The sequence below is a fragment of the Polyodon spathula genome, unplaced genomic scaffold (genome assembly GCF_017654505.1).
Source record: "Polyodon spathula isolate WHYD16114869_AA unplaced genomic scaffold, ASM1765450v1 scaffolds_766, whole genome shotgun sequence".
NCBI classification, from domain to species: domain Eukaryota; kingdom Metazoa; phylum Chordata; class Actinopteri; order Acipenseriformes; family Polyodontidae; genus Polyodon; species Polyodon spathula.
In genome coordinates this window covers 93,221-115,524 of record NW_024472254.1, presented here as the reverse complement: position 1 = coordinate 115,524, position 22,304 = coordinate 93,221, and the positions used below count along the sequence as shown (strand labels likewise).

The 22,304-nt window shown below is 46.0% G+C and overlaps 2 protein-coding genes across 2 annotated transcripts; both read right to left on the bottom strand.

Moving 5' to 3' along the window:
• Positions 1 to 19: 19 nt before the first annotated feature.
• On the bottom strand, positions 20 to 8,083 carry LOC121308753 (fructose-bisphosphate aldolase C). Its single transcript, XM_041241352.1, has 9 exons — positions 7,928 to 8,083; positions 4,976 to 5,104; positions 3,880 to 4,091; positions 3,379 to 3,433; positions 3,083 to 3,243; positions 2,793 to 2,876; positions 2,180 to 2,354; positions 1,722 to 1,921; positions 20 to 1,143 (listed from the first exon to the last, which is right to left on the bottom strand). The coding sequence occupies exons 2-9, from the start codon at positions 5,085 to 5,087 to the stop codon at positions 1,048 to 1,050; spliced, it is 1,095 nt and encodes a 364-aa protein (XP_041097286.1). The 5' UTR covers positions 5,088 to 5,104; positions 7,928 to 8,083; the 3' UTR covers positions 20 to 1,047.
• Positions 8,084 to 9,901: 1,818 nt separating this feature from the next.
• Positions 9,902 to 22,217, bottom strand: spag5 (sperm associated antigen 5). The gene is made up of 26 exons (XM_041241296.1): positions 22,101 to 22,217; positions 21,730 to 21,782; positions 21,228 to 21,353; positions 18,755 to 21,021; positions 18,414 to 18,606; positions 18,087 to 18,206; positions 17,882 to 17,974; positions 17,467 to 17,601; positions 17,241 to 17,360; positions 16,858 to 16,950; positions 16,532 to 16,666; positions 16,203 to 16,296; positions 15,955 to 16,102; positions 15,749 to 15,799; positions 15,318 to 15,492; positions 15,061 to 15,194; positions 14,801 to 14,969; positions 14,349 to 14,490; positions 14,087 to 14,173; positions 13,763 to 13,889; positions 12,831 to 12,963; positions 12,316 to 12,396; positions 10,697 to 10,846; positions 10,457 to 10,531; positions 10,227 to 10,307; positions 9,902 to 10,101 (listed from the first exon to the last, which is right to left on the bottom strand). The coding sequence occupies exons 2-26, from the start codon at positions 21,760 to 21,762 to the stop codon at positions 10,030 to 10,032; spliced, it is 5,034 nt and encodes a 1,677-aa protein (XP_041097230.1). The 5' UTR covers positions 21,763 to 21,782; positions 22,101 to 22,217; the 3' UTR covers positions 9,902 to 10,029.
• Between the last annotated feature and the right edge of the window lie 87 nt (positions 22,218 to 22,304).

Genomic DNA, 22,304 nt, shown 5'->3' with positions numbered 1-22,304 from the left:
CACACACACACGCACAGGGTTAGCGTTTGGTTCTACACGTTTAATTTTCCTTCACTATTTGGTACATCAGGTGCATAGATAACAACACTACTATCACAAAAATACTTTTTTTTTTTTTCTCCCCCCATGCAGCAGCTACTGTTCCCCTAAAATCTGAGCCGCTGTGCAGCGTTTCATCACACACACACACAACAGATTATCACACAGAGCCTGTACCACTGCGCCTCACCGGAGGGGAGGAGGGGGAAAGACACACAAGCAGCATGGTTAAAGCTACATTTTCACACACAATTGCAAGTTATTTTTTTGTTAAAATAAATCTGACTTCAACGCACATTCCCAGTTAGGTTTGGAACGGTGAGACACTAGTGTGGTATTTAGAGCGACCTTTCTATTGTAATTATACCCTCAGAGCTGTCGCAGTTGAATGCATCCAGACAGACAGACAGACACGGACAGACAGGCATTCGGTGTTCCCTTTGCTTCAAACCCAGCAGTACCCAGGCTAGGCTGTGTGGCCACCGTTTGTACTGTTGCGTTCTCCCCGTGTTTCAGAGGAGACGGGATAACGAGGTTCTAGATTTTGCCAACTAAATGAAAAAGGATGACAAACACAACACTGAACAGGACTGACATCATTCTTGTGTGAAGGCTGGTTTCACCTCTCAGTGCCAGGGTCTAACAAAACAGGCTTCCAAAGGCTCTTTGTCCTGTTTCTTTCTGGCAGTCGGTCTCAGATACTGGCTCTTTATTACAAACCTGCCTGCTCCCTTCACGCACCGCACAGCACCACACTATACCTGCATCACTCTCATCAGCACACCCGCACACACACACACCTTTCAGCTTTCATTCGCTCTTCCGAGAAGCCAGTTTCTTTTACTGTACACATACCAGATTTATTACTACAATCTTTTATTTTTTTATAATTACTCCTAAAGTACAGAAGACAGCGCAGGCCTGTGATAGGTTGGTGACATGGAAGGTAGCAGCGGTGGAAGATCCTATTGGTGGGCTTGAAGCTGGAATGTGGGCGGCGCCCAGTGCTCAGTAGGCGTGATTGGCCACGTAGAGGGACTGGGAGGCGGCTCCGCTCCCCTCTCCGCTGGCCTCGTACTTGCCCTGTGCTGCCAAGCTGTTCACCTGGGGGGAGGGGGCAAAGACAAGAGGGTCATGAAGCAGGGCTGGAAAACAATCCATTTACATGATCTTTAATACAAAAACTTCTAACTGGGGCTAAAGACACAGCTTTTGATTTAGGGATGAATGTTACCCAATAGAATCGATAACTGGGTGGCTGTGTTATCATCCAAACCGAGAGTGAAGTGAAGCAGACTTTGAGAAGACAAACCCAAGCCTCACATTTCTGCTTCTAAAAACATCCAACTGGTTCACCAGTTCAAGCTGAAGCAAAGCGTGTAGTTTACTGCTGTGCACGTTAAACTGAGACGATCCAACATTGAGAGCACGGGTTTGATACACATTCTAAACCAGAGAAGCCAAATAAACAAGCTGTCTATCTACATCGCCTGCTGCACACGGAAACTAATACCATCCATTTGTTTTATCCATGTATTTTGATGTCCTTAGCATTTCTCCCTTTCCCTTAGGCACGAGTACAAATTCCCGTAATGGCTAGGAACGCCACCGTGAAGCAGGAGCCGACGCAGGCACTGGCCGAGACGCCTGACGGAATGCTCGTGGTGTCTTTCCTTCCTCACCTCGGCACGCTTGATGAACTCCTCCGTGGCGGCGCTCTCGTTGTCCTTCTGGCCGCGCCAGGCGTTGAGCGCGGAGGCCTGCAGGGCGCGTCCATACGAGAAGGTCAGGGCCCAGGGCCTCCCCAGCGGGCAGTTGTTGATGGCGTTCAGGTTGAGGGAGGCCTCCTCCTCGCTCTGCCCGCCCGACAGGAAGGTGATGCCTGCAGAGGCACACAGAGAGCTCGTGAGGAAGGAGCCCAGATCAAATGGGTCTCCTTGAATTGGGGAGGGTTACATTCACACTTAGGGGTTGGCCTGGCAACCCTTCCCAGCGACCAACTTAATCTGCCATCACTCCCATGAACCTCACAAGCTGGCTCTTTCTTTCTAGAGTTACAATATCAACCCAGACGGGCAACACCTGTAACTATGGAGCTGTAGGTGTTCTATCAGAAACAGCTGCACCACAACGAGCATACCGGCAACAGCAGGGGGGACAGTGCGGCGCAGCGCCGTGACGGTAGCCATGGCGATCTCCTCGGCCGTGTACTTGGAGGGGCAGGCGTGCCCGGCGGTGACCATGTTGGGCTTCAGCAGCGTGCCTTCCAGGTAGACGTGGTGGTCACTTAGAGCCTTGTACACTGCAGCCAGGACCTAGAACACAGGACAATACGAGTCAGTACAGAGCAGGACCTAGAACACAGGGAAATACGAGTCAGCACAGAGCACCTAGAACACAGGGAAATACGAGTCAGCACAGAGCAGGGTCTAGAACACAGATCAATACGAGTCAGCACAGAGCAGGGTCTAGAACACAGGGCAATACGAGTCAGTACAGAGCAGGACCTAGAACACAGGGAAATACGAGTCAGCACAGAGCAGGGTCTAGAACACAGGGCAATACGAGTCAGCACAGAGCAGGGCCTAGAACACAGGGCAATACGAGTCAGCGCAGAGCAGGGTCTAGAACACAGGGCAATACGAGTCAATGAAACAACTGACTGGGACAGACTGGAACTAATGCAGAGCAAAGCAAGCCTGTGTGATTCAGAGCGCGCCCTCTCTTTGCTCCGGCTACCCTGAGGCGCTCACCTTCTCAGTGATGTACTGGCAGCGTTTCAGGTCATGCTCTCCATCAGGAAGAATCTCCGGCTCCACGATGGGAACAATTCCATTCTGGAATGAAAAAAAAAAAACAGGAACCAAAGATTAATGCTGAGCAAGCATGTCTGGATATGAACCAGCGTGGATCTGCCTCTCTTCAGCAGACACGTTCTCTAAGCAGTGTGCTTGAGAAGGGCTCCGGCTCTGTGAATTGAGATCCTTCAGAATCTGTGATCTGCCGCGGTCTCAGGATATACTGGAAATGTAAGTAGCTCCACCTGCTGGCAGATGCTGGCGTAGCGCGCCAGGACGTTGGCGTTCTCCAGGATGGACAGCTCGGAGGGTGTGGTCTCGCTGATCTTCAGAACACAGCGCCACTTCGCAAAGTCAGCCCCGTCCTTCTTGTACTGGGCACAGCGCTCGGACAGGCCGTCCAGACCTGGAACAAAAGCAAGCACACGCTTCAGAACCGCGGGTCTTTTTCCACTGGGCTTCTCTGATAACCTTTTTCATTTATTTACAGATCACTGCAGGGTAAGAGGTGGCAAGTCCTTTCTATCCTGTTTTCACCTACCCTGGGTTGTGGTCTCTCCATTGGTTCCTGCCAGAGGGACAACACCCTTATCAACCTAGAGACGAGAGACGCATCTGGTTAACAACTGAGCTTAAAAACACTTGTTTGCTGTTGCACTTGGCATTATTAAAATCATGCGTGCAATAATTAATGAAATAGCCCAAACACAAGTAAGGTAATAAAAGATACAAGCCCTGACTGGCCTCCTGTGTCTGTGGGGGCTTGATCCCATTTCTACTCAGAGTCACGAGACAGTAGGGCTGGGAACACAACAGAATCCAGCCCTGTGCACAGATCCCACTCATCAGGTCAGGATGGCATTACCAGTGTAATCTCAGTCTGGCAGAGCTATTAATAGCGGCTGAATTCACCCCCTCAATAAGAACACATTCCAGGACCAGCAAGTCATGGGATCAGAAAGAATGTGGCCATTCGGACCTTACCCGGTTAGGAAAAGCAGCAGAGGCGTCCCTTTAAGATGGGGGTGTGCTGGTACCTTACCTTGATGCCCACGAGGATGCCCTTGTCCTTGATCATCTGGACGAAGGGGGTCCCGTCGTCGTTGCTCTGGTACAGCGTCTCGTGGAAGAAGATCACTCCACCGATGCAGCTGTTGATTCGCTCGTCGGCGCTGAAGAGCAGCTGGCGGTACAGACGGCGGTTCTCCTCGGTGTTCTCCACGCCAATCTGGTTGAGACGCTTCGCCATGCTCCCTGAGGAGGCACGCACACACTCAAGAGAACGAGACGCTTCGCCATGCTCCCCGAGGAGGCACGCACACACTCAAGAGAACGAGACGCTTCGCCATGCTCCCCGAGGAGGCACGCACACACTCAAGAGAACGAGACGCTTCGCCATGCTCCCCGAGGAGGCACGCACACACTCAAGAGAACGAGATGCTTCGCCATGCTCCCCGAGGAGGCACGCACACACTCAAGAGAACGAGACGCTTCGCCATGCTCCCCGAGGAGGCACGCACACACTCAAGAGAACGAGACGCTTCGCCATGCTCCCCGAGGAGGCACGCACACACTCAAGAGAACGAGACGCTTCGCCATGCTCCCCGAGGAGGCACGCACACACTCAAGAGAACGAGACGCTTCGCCATGCTCCCCGAGGAGGCACGCACACACTCAAGAGAACGAGACGCTTCGCCATGCTCCCCGAGGAGGCACGCACACACTCAAGAGAACGAGACGCTTCGCCATGCTCCCCGAGGAGGCACGCACACACTCAAGAGAACGAGACGCTTCGCCATGCTCCCCGAGGAGGCACGCACACACTCAAGAGAACGAGACGCTTCGCCATGCTCCCCGAGGAGGCACGCACACACTCAAGAGAACGAGACGCTTCGCCACGCACACGCGCGCACACACACACGACGAGGCACGCACACACTCACAGAACGAGCCGCACACACACACACACACAACTAGCAGGCACCCAGCTCACAAGACAATGTCTTCCAGCAGTCTTTAATAAAGCACTACAATAATCTTCAAGAATAAACACCCTGTAAAACACCCTTTCATACTGAATTCATATTTCACATCAGTATTACGGTGATGTCAGTATTATTAACTGATCTGCCACTCACCCACGGACTCATCGGCGGCGAGGATGCCCTTGCCAGGAGCGATGATTTGCTGGGCAATGTCCGACAGCTCCTTCTTCTGCTCGGGGCTCAGGGCTGGGTACTGGTGCGGCATCTTCAGAGAGGGTGGAGCTGCAAACCAAGAGGGGGGCAGGTCAGCTAGGGCAGGGCACAGGAGTGCTATGGGATGCAGGGGTTTGTGACACAGCACAAAGAAAGCATCATTAACATGAACTCAAGAGGCACCCAGCATCACGCCTGCATCCGGAGAGACCTTTCATGTAGAACAGTCTACATACTTTAAAGAAAGCTCGTGGAAGACTTTCAAAATCTTACAAGATTTTGAATAAAAAAATTGAAAAATAAAACAGGTGTCCCAGATTGCAGTTAAAAGGCATTGTTTTTGGGAGCAGCTGTCTTTATTGAAGAGATTTCCGTGACTGTGCACATTTTGTTGTGAAGCTGAGCCCCAATCCGTCATCTCTCCACAGCCCAGCTCTGTTATCTGAAATGCTGGTTTGTTCTGCTCCAGCAGTTTCACTGGGGTTATCACAGGCCAGCTATAAAACAGAGCTGGCTCTGCTCAGACACAATCGCTGTCTGAAATGTGCTCAGTGAAGTCTTTCCGGGAGCCTTCTGCACAGGGCACAGCTGACCTTAACCAAGACTTTAATTAAGGACACTGAAACCAAAATGTTTTTGGAATTTGTTAGCAAGCAATTTAAACTCTGAAGTTCATACTTTGGATGTATTTAACATCCACTACAAAACTGTTTTCAAGGGTTTTTTTTTTTTTTTTTTTTTTTTTTTTTTTTTTTTTTTTTTTTTTAACGCTGGGCAAAATGTGTCCTTCGCATCCAAAGCAAAAACAGCTGTACTGCTGAATTCAGGGGGGATGCTTTTTAGTCTCATTACTGATTCATTGTGCTCTTGTGGAAATTAACAGAGAGGGGAGGAGGTCAGTAACACCTAACTGGATTAACACCAGTCCTGAAACACAAACTGCACTGCCATCTCTGCCTCAAATCAACTGAAGATTTTTATTACATATATATGATTGAAGGGTTTGCGGATGATGTCTGCCGACAGGTCTTTATTGTGTTGGGCAGACTTGCTCTTTGTATAATACCTCGCCATTACATCTATACAAATCCAATTAGAAATACAGACGCAGAAGAATTTAACGTTTTCTATAAGTCATAAAAGCAGCAATAGCGTGCACTCTTAACTGAGAAATGGCGCATGATATCCCCAGATTGCTCACTGCACATACTTGAGTCACTGCATCTGTTCTGCACCCTGATAAACCCTCTTCCCCGACATGAAGTCATTACTCCGCGCAACACTCACACCACCAGCGCCGCTTCAACACCGCTTAATATCCTCCGGATATTCTGAAAGGTGATCGATGTGGACGAGACAACGAGCAACAGGCTCTATCGAGCGCCACAGCTCTGTGTGCGCGTCTCTGGGAAAGTATTTGACATTGTCTGGATGTCAGACTAAGCCCCCGTATTTGACATTGTCTGGATGTCAGACTAAGCCCCCGGTCTCTCCACTGAGAATGCAGCCTCAATTCTATAGCGAAGCCAGAACAGCGACCCCGGGAATCGGCGCGATACGTGTGTGTGTTCGGCATTGCCTCTGTAAGAGTAAGATGGGTTGGCATGTGACCCAAGTGTGCGCCCATCACTGTACCTGATTGGAGTCTTAACGCAATTAAAACCCCCGAGCCCCGTGAATTATTTACTAACTAGGAAGAGGCGCAGCCGATCGGATCACGATAGATTACAGAATGGTACTTTTAAATGCACCGAAGCAGGACAGCATGCTATTAGAATGTATTATACACTGCGTTTCGCAAATCGCGAACAGACCCCTCAATCCTGCCCGCTGAACACGGTACACAATGCGCAGTTACAATGCATCATGCGAGACCCGTGTTCTGAACGGAACTGCAGAGTCGTTTTCTGAAGCCCAGATCCCCGTTTCTTTCTCTGAACCTCTATGTGACGGGCCCGCTGCAGCGGAACGGCTTTGAAGAGCAAGGCTCTGACAGAAATCCATCTCCGAGCTGCGTGTGCGTGCAGAACAGGACGCGCTCTCCTTTAAACGACCTCCAGATCCATTAGCACCAGTCTGCGCCTCCAGCGTGCAGCCCTGCCCGGCTGTAAAGACGTGAAGATACGCCGGATTTCACTGACAATACAGAACTCCGAACACCGTGTCTGTGAACCCGATCTATCCATTCTGTAAAGCAATGCTGCACTGATATAGCCCTATAGACCCCTTATATTATAAACACAGAGAAAACGCGTTTGATGATTACGTCATATTCGATGCCTTATACACATTCACATATACTTTGTATATTCCTACAATACTAGTTACACACACTTTTTTTATCTTTTTCATTCTATTAAGTTATTTTAAAGCAATTTCAGATATTTCAAAGGTGGAAGGCTATTTAACCGCGTGTGTCAAATTCCATTCAATAGACGCGCAATTGCGCAGCTACGCACATTCACCCACAGGAACTGCACATGCAATAAACCCCAAAATTAAACTTAACGAAAGGGGTTCAAGTTAATTACAATCGAGTACCAGCAGGGAAGTGCTTTTCTATTCACAGCATCGCCCGCAGTTACACGCTTTAACCCCGCCTCACTGAGGACCGGTTAATAACAGTGTCCGATTGCCAGACCGTATTTATCATTATCAATGCATGTACCGCCATTATCTGGTGGCTATTACGTAATACATTTATTTACGTCACAAAAATAAAATAACAACTTTTAAACTCTAAATCAGTAAAATAAAAAAAATAAAAAACGAATTGTACTTTTTTTTTTTAATTAAATGCATTTTGTAATACATGAAACTTAAATGCGTTACACAGACTAGAACACAGAATCAAGTCCTGATGTAAGCGTCTCATTTAAAACCTTAACTCGCCTGTGCAGTACAAGTGCGAATGAAGCGCAGTAGTTTCTTGCGTTGGGATGTGTGCTTGCCGGGCGCTGCTGCAGGTCGCTGCGAGGCTCCGGGTCCCGCTCCTCGGTGGAAAGGCTGCTCGAATGCCGCAGAGCTACGTGCCTTTCAACAAATGCAGGTAGCCGGGGGCGGGGTCTCGACGTCAGACCCTACTTAGAATAACTGAATATTCATGTTCTCAGTGTGGAGCGCTTACACGTCATCGACCTACTAAATTATTCAATACGTAGCGGCGTTCTAAACAGAAAACCTCAGGGAGGGAGGAGGCGGGGAGTCTGTTCCCTGATCACCGCGTTGTAGCGGCTGTATAAAATCTAACATTGAACACGTATAACGGTCGTTTTTATGTTCAGGAACAAACTGTATTTTTTATTCTAACGATTTCATGTTGTGCAGGTATTTTATTTTGAATAGTGCCCGTGTAAAACGGCTGGATTATGTTTCAGCTGATTGTAATGAGGGTTTGTATTGTGCTGGTAGATGAAAACGCGTTTACTACACAGACTGCTGAGAATGAACTCGCTATACATACTGTACTCAGTATGCATGCAGGGAACCGTCAAAACCTTAAAACTGCCTAGTATTTTATTATTTTTTACAAGACTATTTATTTGCTCATTGTTGTGTTGTGTTTTCTAAACCAAAGAAATAATAAATATTTGCTTTTAGAAATGAAACTGATAACAGAACTTTGCAGGGGCCTCTAATTAAAGGCACCGTGATCCTACAGTAGGAATGCAGTTCTGCACACTGTTACAATCGGCGCTCTCCTGCTGCTTCAGAAGCGTACACCGCTCCTGCAACACATTACAAGCGCACTGTGAGCACACACTCCTTAATACATCACGCTGGCCCCTGCAGCGGAGAGAACAAAACAGAAAACAAAGGTCAGCATTAACCCAGCTAAACAAACAAGCTTCATTTGAGTTGAGCTTGGAAACTAAGCAACACGCCTCGGGCTGGCATGCACAAAACTACATTCTAATGGCGTTTCAGTGTACTGCAGGTAATATGCAACATGTTTGTGTGTATCTATAGATAGCAATATCGATAGATAGGCGTGATACACGATGCACCAAAATCGGATTTCTGCGGGCCCCTGCGTGCCATTGGTTTAAATCACCATGGTTACAAGCCTCTACAGAGGTCAGACTTGAGGACAGACAAATCCATTTTGACTGATTCAGGAAGCTTTTCTGCTTTAGGTTTTGGTGTAGAAAAATAAGTAAAAGTGGACCCTGGAACAAGCTTAACACAAGGGTTACTATAAACTAGTCAGCCAGCCACATGGTAAAAGCCTATGTTGGAAATGCACTTTCCTGAAATACCAATGCATATCGGTTTACTGCTGTACGGGATAGAACCCTCCTCTACCTTGAACTGTATGCATCAAGTCCCCAATGCACCACACATAGGTTTACCCATTTAGCACTGGTGCGTAGTTCATCGATTCATTCACCTAGTATCTGTATATCTATGGAAAGAAAGAGTGACCCTCGCCCTGGAGAAAGGCTCCCCTCAATGCTTACAGCATCTTCCCTGGATGCAAACCTGCTCTATGAACAATGCAGCTTTAATCTTTGGTATCTTCTTCTTCACGCGTGTGCAGGGCATGCTTTCTCTATATGTTGAATCGTGTTAATGTATGAAAGTACTGTACAGGCAGTTCTGTACAGTGTATGGAACAGCAGACCCTTAGTTAATGCAGATGCTCTAGAACATATAGTGACATCCAATGTGATGTAGTTCTAATTCCCACTTCCAATAATCATCCATCAGAGAACCAGAACCATTGAGCACAAGCATTTGTATTTTGGTGCCAGACCTTAAAACCAAGGAAAGACACATCATAAAAACATATCAGCACATCCTGTTTTCATAGTTGTAACTAAACTCCAAAAAAAAAAAAAAAAAAAAAAAAAAAAAAAAGAGGGAAAAACACAAATAATGACTTTATTGAAATGTTAAATATATCTGTAAAAAAACAAAGACATGGAAATATTTCTCTTTTACAAAATACACAGTTTTTATTAGAGAAGCCGAGACGCCAGGCTTGCTTCTCCTCACCCGAGATATGTTTTCAGGTTCTTGAGCTCCTCACAGTTGGCAACCACGTCTGGAATCGAGGACAGTGTCTACATAAAACAAACACATTTACACTCAGGACAACTGATTCTGTCTAGTGAGCAAATGAGACACTCAGTGAATGATGCTTGAAGCTGGCACTGAGCAGCTTGTTCCAGAAGCCAGTTTTACTCACCCTTCGGACAGCCTCGATCATCTCATCCAGACCCTTCAGCTCCTGATCAGATTTACGAAGGTTCTCCTCAAACACAGCCCGCTGAAACAAAACCACCTATTTACTAGACACGATTCCTCAGTGAAACAGCCTCACTTCATAAAGAGACACTCACCAAATGAACAGGTTTAAAACACTGAACAAATAAACTGCGTTTACAGCACAGTGTTATAAGAACACATTTCACTCACATGTCTCATCGCTCGTGCTAAAAGCTTGCTTTTGCCGTCCTCGGCTTCCAGCAGCCGTTCCGTCAGCTTCCTCACCTATTGGAACAAAAACATTTACTGCAAAGCCAGGGAAAAAGCAGAGCAGCTGTTGAAGTTCTTACAGCAGGAGAGGCCTATGCTAGGCAGCTTAGCAAGGGATATGGACCATGTGTGTTACACATGGACGGGTTTACACGCGTCCCGCTCCCTGGCAGCACCTACCTCTTTGCGCAGCAGGATTTTCTCCTCCACCCAGCTGTCCCCCTGTCCAGTCTCTGTCCGTCTCTTGGACAGCTCTTCTCTCAGGGTCAAGGCCTCGGTCTCTGCCATCTGCAGGGAATGCTGCAACTCTGCCATCTCCCTCTGCAGGGACTGAAACACAGTTCAGCAGTTACCACCTCACCCTTAGACAGCACTACCACAAAGCCAGAGTGGGGGGGGGCACTCAAAGCAAGAGCTTCCGTCCTGGGACAGAGATGCAAACCAGCAATTGGACGGGGTGCGTGGCGAGTCCTTTATTAAATACAGGAGTAATGAAATGGGACACTGGAGTAATGAAAGGGTTTGTGCTCCTAAGGGATTGTGTTTAGGTGCACAGATTAGATAATAATTGCACCTCGTTTAGTTTAATGCTGTGCCCGAGGTCAGTTCCACAGCACACTGGTTACCAGGCCAACCTGATTCTTACTGCTTAGCAGCAAGGTTCTAATCCCCTATGAAATGCAGCAAATGTATCTATTAGAACTATAAACCCCTTTCTGTTGGCTCTGCAAAGAAATCAGTAAAGATTTCTAGACGGGTAAGCCATTACATGAGCGAATAATGTCTCCCTGTTTTAGCCTCTCTTCCAGATCAAGACTGGAGCACCACTATGACTCCCAAAGTATTAATAGCTCAGAAAGCAATAATCTGAAAATTTGCACTGAATTCCAGTGGGAGAACATGGTCCCTATTCTTTTAAAGATAATAAGGTTAGGAAGAGGTATTCCTAGGAACCCCTGAAGGAAAAAAAAGACAGCGAGATCATTCGTGAAGGATAAATCTGCTTTTAAGGGAAGAAATGAAGGTCAATTGGATCTTTACAATAAATCAGAAACCAGTGGCTAGGAGATAGAAGACATAAAAAATTAATGGACCTGAACACCTTCTAGCTTCAGAAATGAGAAAATAAGAGAGCTGCAAGTCTTGGCAAAATAGATTAATTAAAATAAGCAATTGCTTTACTACATTAATTATACACCATGCAACAGCAGGTAACAAATGTTATGCCTGTGCTGAATTATAATTTGCAGTGCAGTCAACACAGAGCAACAGTGTCCTTTCTGAGCTGCCTGCTGCAAAGACAAATACAACAGGCAAAATCTGCCTTGCTGCCTTTCCTACCAGAGCACTGCAAACACACTTGTGCAAGCCCTTACTGCAGAGCCAAACAGAAGCCCATTAAACCCAGTTCACCCACAGAGCTTCCTAAAAGCCAGAAAGTGTGCACACTATTCGACCCGCTTGTGCTGCCAAACACAAAGATCCCTGCTGTCACAGTCAGCCCAGTGATGATGTTAAAGTGCACAGCCGTTCATTCACGTTATAAAAGCTAATCCCACCTGCAGGGTTTGCTGACTCACTGCAGAGAAATAAATCCACATGTCAGAACAGTAATGGCCCTGTTCCTTTCCTACAGTCTCTCTCTCTCTCTCTCTCTCTCTCTCTCGACAGGTCATTAAAAGATGCTTCAGGTACTACAATATTACACTGTAATTAATGCCTGCCACGGTAAATGTGCACACAATAGAACTCTTCACATTTGTATCGTTGCTTGGTTACGACTAGCCACAGTTCCTTACCACTGTTTCCAATCTCTGCCTGTGAAAGAGCTGTCTGGATGCTTCATACTCCTCACAAAGCTTCTCCAACTCCTTCTCTTTCTGAAACAGACACACAGATAAAATCAGGAGTAATGAATCAGCCACAGCTACTGCATTACTCGGGGCACAGGCGTGTGGAAAGGTTCATGTTCCAATGCTGTAACGGCTGTGGCTCTGCCTCATTCCAGGCTACTGAACAAGCGAGTGTCTGAAACAGACATCTGCAATTTTAAGCCAAGATCAATAAAACTGGTTCCCTCTCTTAAAAAGCGATTACAAATGCCGTTTACCCCCCTCCCATTTAAGATGCATAAATTGTGTTTGTGTATCACTACCCGTCAGTACTAAACAGAAAAAAGAAACAGCGATCAGGGATTATAAAATAGAGGTAAAACAGAGAAATTAAAAAGGTAGACATATCTCATTTGCAACTGGAGCCTTCGCTCCTGCCACCAGCAGAGCAGGGTGCTTTTAACAGGCTGTCAGAAGCTCACCTCAGCCTGGCGCTTCAGGGCCTGGTTTTGAAGCTCTATTTTAGTCTGCAGCCCTTCAATCTCCTCTTTCAGATCGCTCACTTCAGACGCCTGCTTGAGAGTCAAAGCATGCAGCTGGCTCTGTAGGTCGGCTCTGAAAAAGATTCGAACACAACAGAAACAGTTGGTTGCAGTTCTATTGTGTTAGAATTAAAACCCTGGCACAGTGAACAAGTTAAAAAAAATGCAGTGGGCTTTGCTTGATCTCTGCAAAACCAATGCCCTTATGTCATTAGATTCCATGCTATTGTCAGTTGCCATGTTAAGCCTGTGGCAATTAGGAATTTGAACTGATGACTTTATAAATCGAAACAGCTGCATTCTGCAGAGTTTGGCACCACGTTAAAATATTTTTTGTATCTGCCAAAAGTGAACCAGCCCTCATGTCATATTTCAGTAATACATCCTTAACAAAATCTATTTGGGAAATTAACAAGAAGATTCTAATCATCGACGATTATTTATTTGAATTTGTTTTTGAATGAAGTTTTTATGAAGTATTTACCTTGTGGACGTGTAACAGGCAAGCTTGGGAAGGCTGTACATATTCTACTTAAATAATTATATCAATTACATTAGGGAATAAGCCTTTAAAATGTTATCTAATTAGAAACGAATAAAGAAAGATTGCTTCAATTTAAGATCTATTAAGGTTGTTCCCAATCCCACAGTAAAATAGGTCAGTCTCGGATCACAAGGCAACGGTTTCTTTTTAAATGGGGTTAATGGAAAGTTGCTGAAATGTTTAAACACACTTTGCTACAGACAGCCGTTTAGGGTTATACTATAAAAAGGTGGCCCACTTATTTTTGTGACAAAGAAAAAAAAAAAAAACAAAAAAAAGTAGATCTGGAAATGTGGTTGGTTTTAGTGCCGCCCAGGGTCAAACCTACATGTTCTGTCTGAGCTCCTTCTCCTCAGATTCCTTGGCTTCTCGGAGCTGGGATATGGTGGAGAAGAGCTCAGTCACTGTCTCTCCCAACCCTTCCAGTCTCTCCAACAGACCCCCCTGCTCAGCTTCTACAAAAAGTTACACACAACGTTGAACAGAAACATGGAAAACAGCACTAAAAACTAATTTCACCTGAACGTCCGATCAAAGCAGTTAGTGAGGATCCTGGATCGAACTTCTCTCTTTTTTTGGCGAGCACAATTAAAAAGCACACTCAGAAAACGATACAATTCAGTGTGTCCAATGGAAAAATGAAAACGAGTACCTTGTATTCTCTTTGGAGTAGTCGGCACAACACGAGTAAAAGCACTGTTCCCACTGCCCAGACCATCCGGCTTTTGCTCTTCTGAATCTAGATACACAAAGCAAAAAATTACAAAACAAGGAGCATTAAAAACACACCTTTTACAGCAGTCTGAAGAAACCCGCTGGGAATGCTCTGAAGTCGCTAATCTGGAGTCAGCTGCTGACATTCCAGGCTGAGAGCGGTTTTGCCTCAGAGAACAGCAGTATCGTACCTGCCCTACCTGTGTCAGTGTGGCTGGGGTCGTTGGCTTCATCTCCGGCAATGGCCACTAATACACTGCCAACAAAGGAAGCCCCAGCAGCCCGACAGGGGGTTTGTGCACACAGCTTGGGGGCGCCATGTTTAACAGGGGAGCCAGGTTTCTTACAAATGAGAAAAAAAACAAAAGTACAAATTACAGAATGCAGTGCGATTTACAAGCAAGTCACAAGCCATCACCTCTGACTATGTGGTAGAGTGTCCTACAGATAGTGAGCGCAGTGGATCTCATGAGATTATATCAACGGCTTTCGAAATGCTTTGAAAACCAAAAGATAAAAGATCCAATTCAAAGTGCACTGGTTCCCAAAACAGCCAAGAGATTGATCTTTGAAATGCACAAAATGTACCTCAGAAAAAACAAATCCGAAATGAGCTAAAACATCAAGACTTGGCTCCCTGCTGCTCCCTTACCTGCCCCTCCAGTGCAGTCTGCAGATAGCCCATGAGCCTCTTGAGTTTCTCTTGCAGAAGAGTGATTTCAGAGGAGGACGTGTTGATCTCTTTTCCCATATCGAGCATCATGGAGCGAGCCTTGTCCTTCGTAGTATCCAGTTCCTCTTGTAAGTTCTCTTTCTCAATCCTGAGTGTTTGTAAGCAAGGACACAAGCTTTAGGGTGCTACCAAGAACGACAATACTGAAAAAAAAAGCAACAGAACCCCTTCATCCCGACCTCAGCAGAGACAGAGTTTCTTTCAAGTCTTCACATTCCAGGTTGCGCTCCCGGAGAGCATGCAGGTGAGATTTCAGCAGGAGCTCAGTTTCTGCTATCTGCTCCCGGGACAGCTGGTTCTCCTGTTGAATAAACTTTGAAAAGTAGACACGAAGTGAGATTATGAAATCCTAAACCGCTTAGAAAGTCAGTGCCGCGATTGGTTCTTGAAAAACGTGTTCCATTTATTTGTGGTTCGGGTTTTGTTCCCTCATTACCTCATTGAGATCCTTCATGGACGAGACCTGCTTCTGCAGTTCCTGCATGTGCTGGAGCTTCTGGGTTTGTTCTTGCTGAAGCTCCTGAAGAAGGGTCAGCTGTGTTTCACACTCTTGCAGTCTAGCCCTGAGGTCGCTATTCTCCAGCTGAGAGTCTCCCAGCACTCTCTCCATGCTGGGAGAAATATTAAAAAAATCACACAATAACATCAGAGCTGAGATTCAGGAGTGTCCCTGTTTCTGTGATGCGGTTACCGGCTGCAGAAAACCTTACTTGGAAGATTGAACACGTACCACAAGCAGCTGAAGAACCAACCTTACAAGGGAGTGAAGTATTACCCCCACTAACCACTGTGCCACTAATCATCACTGTCTACCCGGTTGCATTCAAAAGAAACAAATAAGAAAAAAGCACCCAGCAATCTACTTACTGATGAAGGATCTCAGTCAACTCTTGGTTCTTCTCCCAAGACAGTTGAACCCTGTAATAAGAAACAGATTCAATTTTATAAGAAATATATAAAAAAAAAATCCTCCAGGTTGAAATCCATGCTGGTAGAGATGGGCGATAACTCTTAAATACAAGTCAAGCAATGCCACAGCCAAGTGGTTTTCGTTCATGCTAGCATTCACTTACTTTTCCGTCTCTGCGGCGAAGGCTTGCTGCAGGAGTGCCTGCGAGGCTTCAGCGGAGGACAGCTGTATGGACAGTTTCTCATTCCTGTGCTGTAGCTGGTCGTGTTCCTGCTCAACATTGCTCAGTCGCTCTCGGAGAAGTTTAACCTCTGAAACAGGACGCAAGGGGGAGCGATCATTTGAAAGAAATGAAAAAAACAACCCCAAAAACCTGGCGGCTCAAATGAAATACAAAATTGAATTTCTTACCAGAATTGAAAATGGCGTTGTGCACATTCAGGTCTCCAATCGTATTCCTGGCATCTTCAAGATCTGAGTTTGCCTGCGTGAGTTCACCCTGGATCTGCAACATACATTTTCACAAAATACAGAACTTGTGTATTAAAAAAATAATAATTTAAAATTGTTTAAAAAAGTGCATAACCCATTGGAGCGCCACAGAGATTCGTTTCCCCGATTGGCAGACAGAGCAATCAGATAACGTGGGTAAACTAGCTTTCAAAGAGGGCCTCAGTGGAATTATTACAATGAACAAGAAGTGCTTGAGAAGCAGAGAGAGAGTAATGAGGAGCTCAAACCTGTTCCTTCTGCAGGACTGCATCCTCCACTTCCAGCCTCATGGCCTCCCACTGCCTCGCAGCGTCCCGCGCTCTCTCATGCAGAGCCGATAGAACCCGAGCGCTCTGCTGGAGGATACCCCGGGCTTCTCTCAGCTGGGAAACAGTTCACAAGAGCTTTAGTGCTTGTGAAAGAGGCAGCCTGAAGCCTGCCCTGTTTATCCCCGGAGTGCAGGGCAGCACAATATTTAATCATCCTCCAAGGAGGCGAGGGAGCTGTTCAGGAGATGCCCGCACTTCTGCTCTCCACAATAATTTTAGCGTTCAGAAAACAAAATCGTACAAACCTGTAGTTTGAGCTTCGATTGATCTTCTTTCACAGCCACATAGAGCTCTTCTGCAGTTTGAACTGATTCCACATATTCTCTCTTCAGAGAAATCTTTAAAAAAAAAAAAAAAAAATTTAATTTAGCAATTTAAAAGCTGTGCTAGCTTCCTAGTTGTTACAGTTCTACAACATGCTATTACGAATTAAATTGTTAATTTATATAGAAATAGTCATACAAAAAAAAAAAAACCCACCACACAGGGGCATACCAAGAGCAGGACTGTTAATTGGTCTGCAGTGTCGAGAGTTAAAGGTTCTGATCTGACCCAGTAAGTAACTCTCCTAGTGGCTGCAGCTCACAGCAAGTCATTCCCATGGTGCGTGCTCTTTGATTAGGATTACCTGCTCCTCATAGGCAGGCTTCAGGGATCTGCAGAGGTCTTGATAGCAGTCTCCATCCAGCTCTAGCTCTCTTATTCGAGCAGTGGAACGGGACCTCAGCTCCTCAGTGACACAGTAGGCCTGCGGAGAATCCGAACAGGGGAGGCAAATGAGACGGTATAATCTGTGTGTGTTTGCAGCATGCTCCTCCACCTGGTCCCCCTCTATAAAGAAGGTCTGTGTGTACCGCTTGCTTGGCTTTGAGAGCACCCTCCATTCTATGTTGCATTTCATCCCTCTCCTGAACACTCTCCTGGGTTGCCTCTTTCATTTTTTTGAGCATCTTCATATTTCTGCTGTGAAGTTCCTTCATCTGAGCCATCTGAATACATTAAAACACAAAACAGTAAAGTAGGTTCATTAATTAGATAGGCAAATAATGCAGGCATTTAAGAATAATCAAATCAACTCATTCTCTCTCCTTTACATTCTAAAGGACACTGGCTTTTGAGAAAAGACTAATAATAACAATCAAGTCTCTTTCTAAAACTGACAAAGTAACATGCATTTTCTTTTTTGGTGCAGCTACTGAGCATTAAAATAATCCCTTTGCAGGCTTGTGAAATGAACCAAGCAAACAACTTGATGAGAAGCACACCCACCTGTTTAGTCATGGCTTTCTTGTCCTCACTGGCAATGGTGCAGATTTCATTAATAACTGAAAGCGTATCATTGACATCTGTGAAATTGCAATTCTGTGGATAGAAAGAAAGAACGAACTATTGGGACACAAAGTACCTTATACCTTGCTGTTAAGAAAACTGAATGCTTAAAGGCAGCAGAGCTTATTATGCACGGATTGCCTACCATCTCACGTCGCACCTCTGACATCCTTCGGTGTAGATGAAGCCTTTCCTCGTGTTCCACTTCCAAGGATTGAATTCTGTCCACTGCTTTAGTGTAAAGCTTTCTGTATTGCTGTTCAACCTAACAAAATTAAATTGAACAAACACTGCACTTTAAAACTAGTAATACATGTGGCCCAGCCAATGCAACAAAGCAACTGAACATTGTTGTACATGGCCTTCAATACTGATGGTTCGCTCCATTAGATTTTTAAATTGCTAGTTTTTGGAATATAGAAATTGGTCTAGACTGTTTTTGTTTTAATTGAATAAAGTCTCCTCTTCCCACCTGGCTGAACTCTGTGTGGTCAGTCTGGACGAGGCGGTCCCTCTGTTCGGAGGGCCCCACGCTGGCTGCCTTGCTCTGGGATTCCCTCGATGCGATGAGCTGCTGGGAAAGCACCTCCACCACAACGAGAGCCGACTCCAGCCGCTTCTCCAGCTCCTGCCGGGGGGCTGAGTTCAGAGTATCCCTGGGTAGGCTGGAAGAAGAAGAAAGATATTGCAACAGTTACACAAAGCAACCTGCAAACACTGCAGCATCTATAAGAAAACACAGCTATTAATAATCTGTGCTCTCGACAGCAGTGTGATACAGTCATGTGGGAAACCAGGACCAAAGCCACTTACTTCCACAGTAGAGAATCTGTGTTGGTGCTGCTTTCATTCACAGAGACCTCCCTCTTCCTCTCAAACACCCCGGACGTGTTGGCACCGCGCTCGTGCAAGGTCACCGGGGTGATCCACGTGGTGGCAGCGGCGTGTTCCACTGGAGTGACACAGGTCCCGACCTCGTGACTGGTGTTCACCGTCATCTCCGTCTCCATCATCAGCAGCAGCTGTTTCAGAGCCCTGGCTGCCGTTTTCGAGGCGCCGAACCGACGCCCGTCTGTCTTGAGAACGGGAGACGCTCTGGAAACCTCCACTTTCTTCTGCAGTGCTCCCAGCTCTTCTGCAGTGGAGAACTTTTCGGGAGTCTCCCCTTCTGTACACAGCTCCTCCGAGGAAGCCGCGGTTAACAGACTTATATCCCAGTCCATCTGTGTTTTGGGGCTTGCATCGACAGTGGAGTTCATTTGCAGCTGGGGCACTGGGCTGTCGATACCTTTTGAGCGGCAGGACTGCTGTAGTTTGGCTAAACTGCACGCCCCAGGGCTTTCTAATTTCCTCTTCCCCCTTCGTAAGGATTCAGAGTCGGACCCAGTCACTGGGCTGGAGGGGGTGGAGGCAACATTGGGAGCCGGAAGCAGTTCAGTTACTGGTTCACTGCCAACAGTGTTGCTCCCAACTTCTTTCACATCAACTAGGGAAATATCTTCTGTGTTGCTTTGTTTTTGAACCCCTCGCTTAGCTGACAGCAGGAGAGGACAGCCAGCCAACTGGAGAGATTTACTTAGCACAGGAGCCCTTTCTGAGGGACTTGAAAACAAATCACTTACTAAAGACTTCTGAACGTTGCCACCCTCGGCCTCCGAACTGGGGCTTGAACAGAAGCCTGATGATGTGCCTTGGGATAGCGACTGGCTTTCACGGGACTCTTCAGTCTTGACTGAGAGCTGAAGAGTTGTGTTTAGCTCAGAAGCGAGTGCTTCTGTTGCAATTTCATCATCTTGCTGGTCTTCATCTTCCAAACCAGCAGGGTGGTGCGTGTTGGAGGTCCCCTCCTCTGTCAAAGACACACGACTCTGCTCATCAGCCAGTGGAGCAGCCAAAGATTCTGGACTGCAGGCTAATGATCTGTGTTCATTTTCTGCAGGAGTTGGGCTCGCAGACAGCACAGGTGTTCCCAGTCCTGCTTCCACAGCATCGGCCGAGCAGGGACTGCTTACAAAGCAATCTGCAGCACCTCCTGGACACTCGCCTTCTGAAAAGCTTAAAGCAAAATCCTGTTCTTTTTCTTCAAGGCGACACGGATCATCTGCAGAAACAGAAGAGTCCAATGGAGCACCCTCCTCTCCATCCACAATCAGACTGGAATACGGCTCAATTACTTGGTTCCCCTGCGGACTGAAATCTGCATCTATTTGCCTGCTGGGTCTGCAGACAGGGTGTTCTTCTTGATCTTCCACTGTACTTGCGTAAAGACCAACACATATTTCTGGAACTGGAACAGCCAAGAAAGAACTTGAGTTTGTTTTTGCATCACATCTCTCCTGTGAGCTAGTTAGTGTTTCACTGTCTGTTAGTACCACTAAACTGGAGCGGGTTTCAGTATTCTGCTGGCCTGAAGGATCAGCAACGGGCATGGTGCTTATGATCCCGGCTTTCTCTTCATAGTTTAAGGGAGGTTCACAAACACTGCTATTACTGTGTTGAGGGTCCGTGACACCGATCTCAGTATTGACTGTGTTCATCGTTTCAGGTGTCTGAAACAGAGCCTCGATGGAATTGATTATGCTCTCCTCCAAGAGCGATGCGTCTTTCAAAGTATCTTCCTTTAGAGTAATGGGAGCCTGACAGCAGGTAGTGTCTTTGTCCACCTCTTCCAGAGTATCAGTTAGCTCTTGAGCACAGATTTGGGCTTGGAGCGACTCTTCTCCTGCGTCACACGCCTCTACCCTCGCCTCTTCAAGGTCCCTCAGACTTCCAGGGCTTTCTGTATTATCACTAGAGAGGTCAGCAGGCTGTTTTTCTAGTGAGGGTTTGTTACCACGATGTGGAGTTACAGGCACACCTGGCCGTCCAGCTGTAAGGGAACTCAGTGCATTGTCTCCAGTGGACAACGGTTCTTCGTTCTCTTTCTGACAGTCTGAAGCCATGACTATCTTATTCTCTCGTTCTGGTTTTCTCCAGAGCAGGAAAGGAGATTTAAAACCCAGAACGTTTCTGGCCTCATTGTCAGCAACTGGGCAGTTTGGGTTTTCTTCAGAATTAAAACAACAACCAAGTCCTTCCTCCTAAAATTAGAAGACAATTTCATTTAGCTTGTATTTTGGAAACAGGATTAGTTTAGCTTTGTTACAAATGGTTTCTTGCATGGTTTTATATTAAAATAAATTTAAAAACTTCAATGGAATTTTGCCTTGTGTTTAATACACACTAATGTTTCTATTTTTTCTTGAATTCAAGGCTATCACCACTGAAGCACGCTGTTCCACCACACCTTTATGTTCAGGTTGCTGAATGCTGGAGGTAATATAGCGGCGCTCTGTGCTGCAAACTTCATCCCATTCTGCAAATCTTTCAGCGGAGTCCTTCCAATTGACTTTCTAACCAATTCACCCACGGGCTGCAAAAGAAACACAGGTACGTTTTACACACACACACAAACCAACAAACACCTTTACTGACACTTTCTCACTTGAAACGAAACACTATTTGATACTTTAACCCTTTCAGCCCTGAAAGGACCTTGACATGTGCTGGACCCTCACAGGACTCCTAGAGTCAATTTAGCAATATATCTGAATTTCTTTCTCTCTTTTTAAAACGTAGCTGTATAGAGTCGGTGTTGTAATATACTGTTTACATTCTAGCATCTGAATGCATGTATTTGATCAGAAGCGACCCCTGTCCCTAGTATCATCACCTGACAGTTGATTCATACACTGTGTAAATATACACTACAGACAGCGAGGCAGTACAGTATTACAAGCAGGGCTTACCGTATGCGCGGAGGATTTTCTTCGCGTCGACATTTTGCGGTTGGAGAGCGATCCTAAAAATAAAACAAATGAATAAATACAAACCGAGCATGAAATGAACTGGCAAGCAAATGAAACGGAACATCATTAATTCCACCGCTAGTTACTGTACTGTATTACAGCAATAATGAATGTAGTTTGTTTCTTGTTATATCTGGCTCATGCGTCTGTTCATCTTATATATTAATACTAAACACTGTACCGAAGTTATATTCCGATTAAGACACAGTAATTGTAAAACCCAGCAAACCAACTTTGGGTTTACATTTCTCTCGTTATTTCCCGCGTATTTAACACGAAGCTAACAGCATATACACACAACAGCCACTCACTCGCAGGCGTTTCTTTTATATATAAATATCTAATTAATCCTGAACGCACTTCCAATTTAAAATGATATGAATACAAACAATAACTCTCGCCACGTCTGTAAGCGGCGAAACCCAACGACCCCGCCTCGATTCAAAACTCTCACAGCTCGCTTCTCATTGGATGCTCGCTCGATAGCGTCACGGCGTAGACAGGCGAGCGTTGTA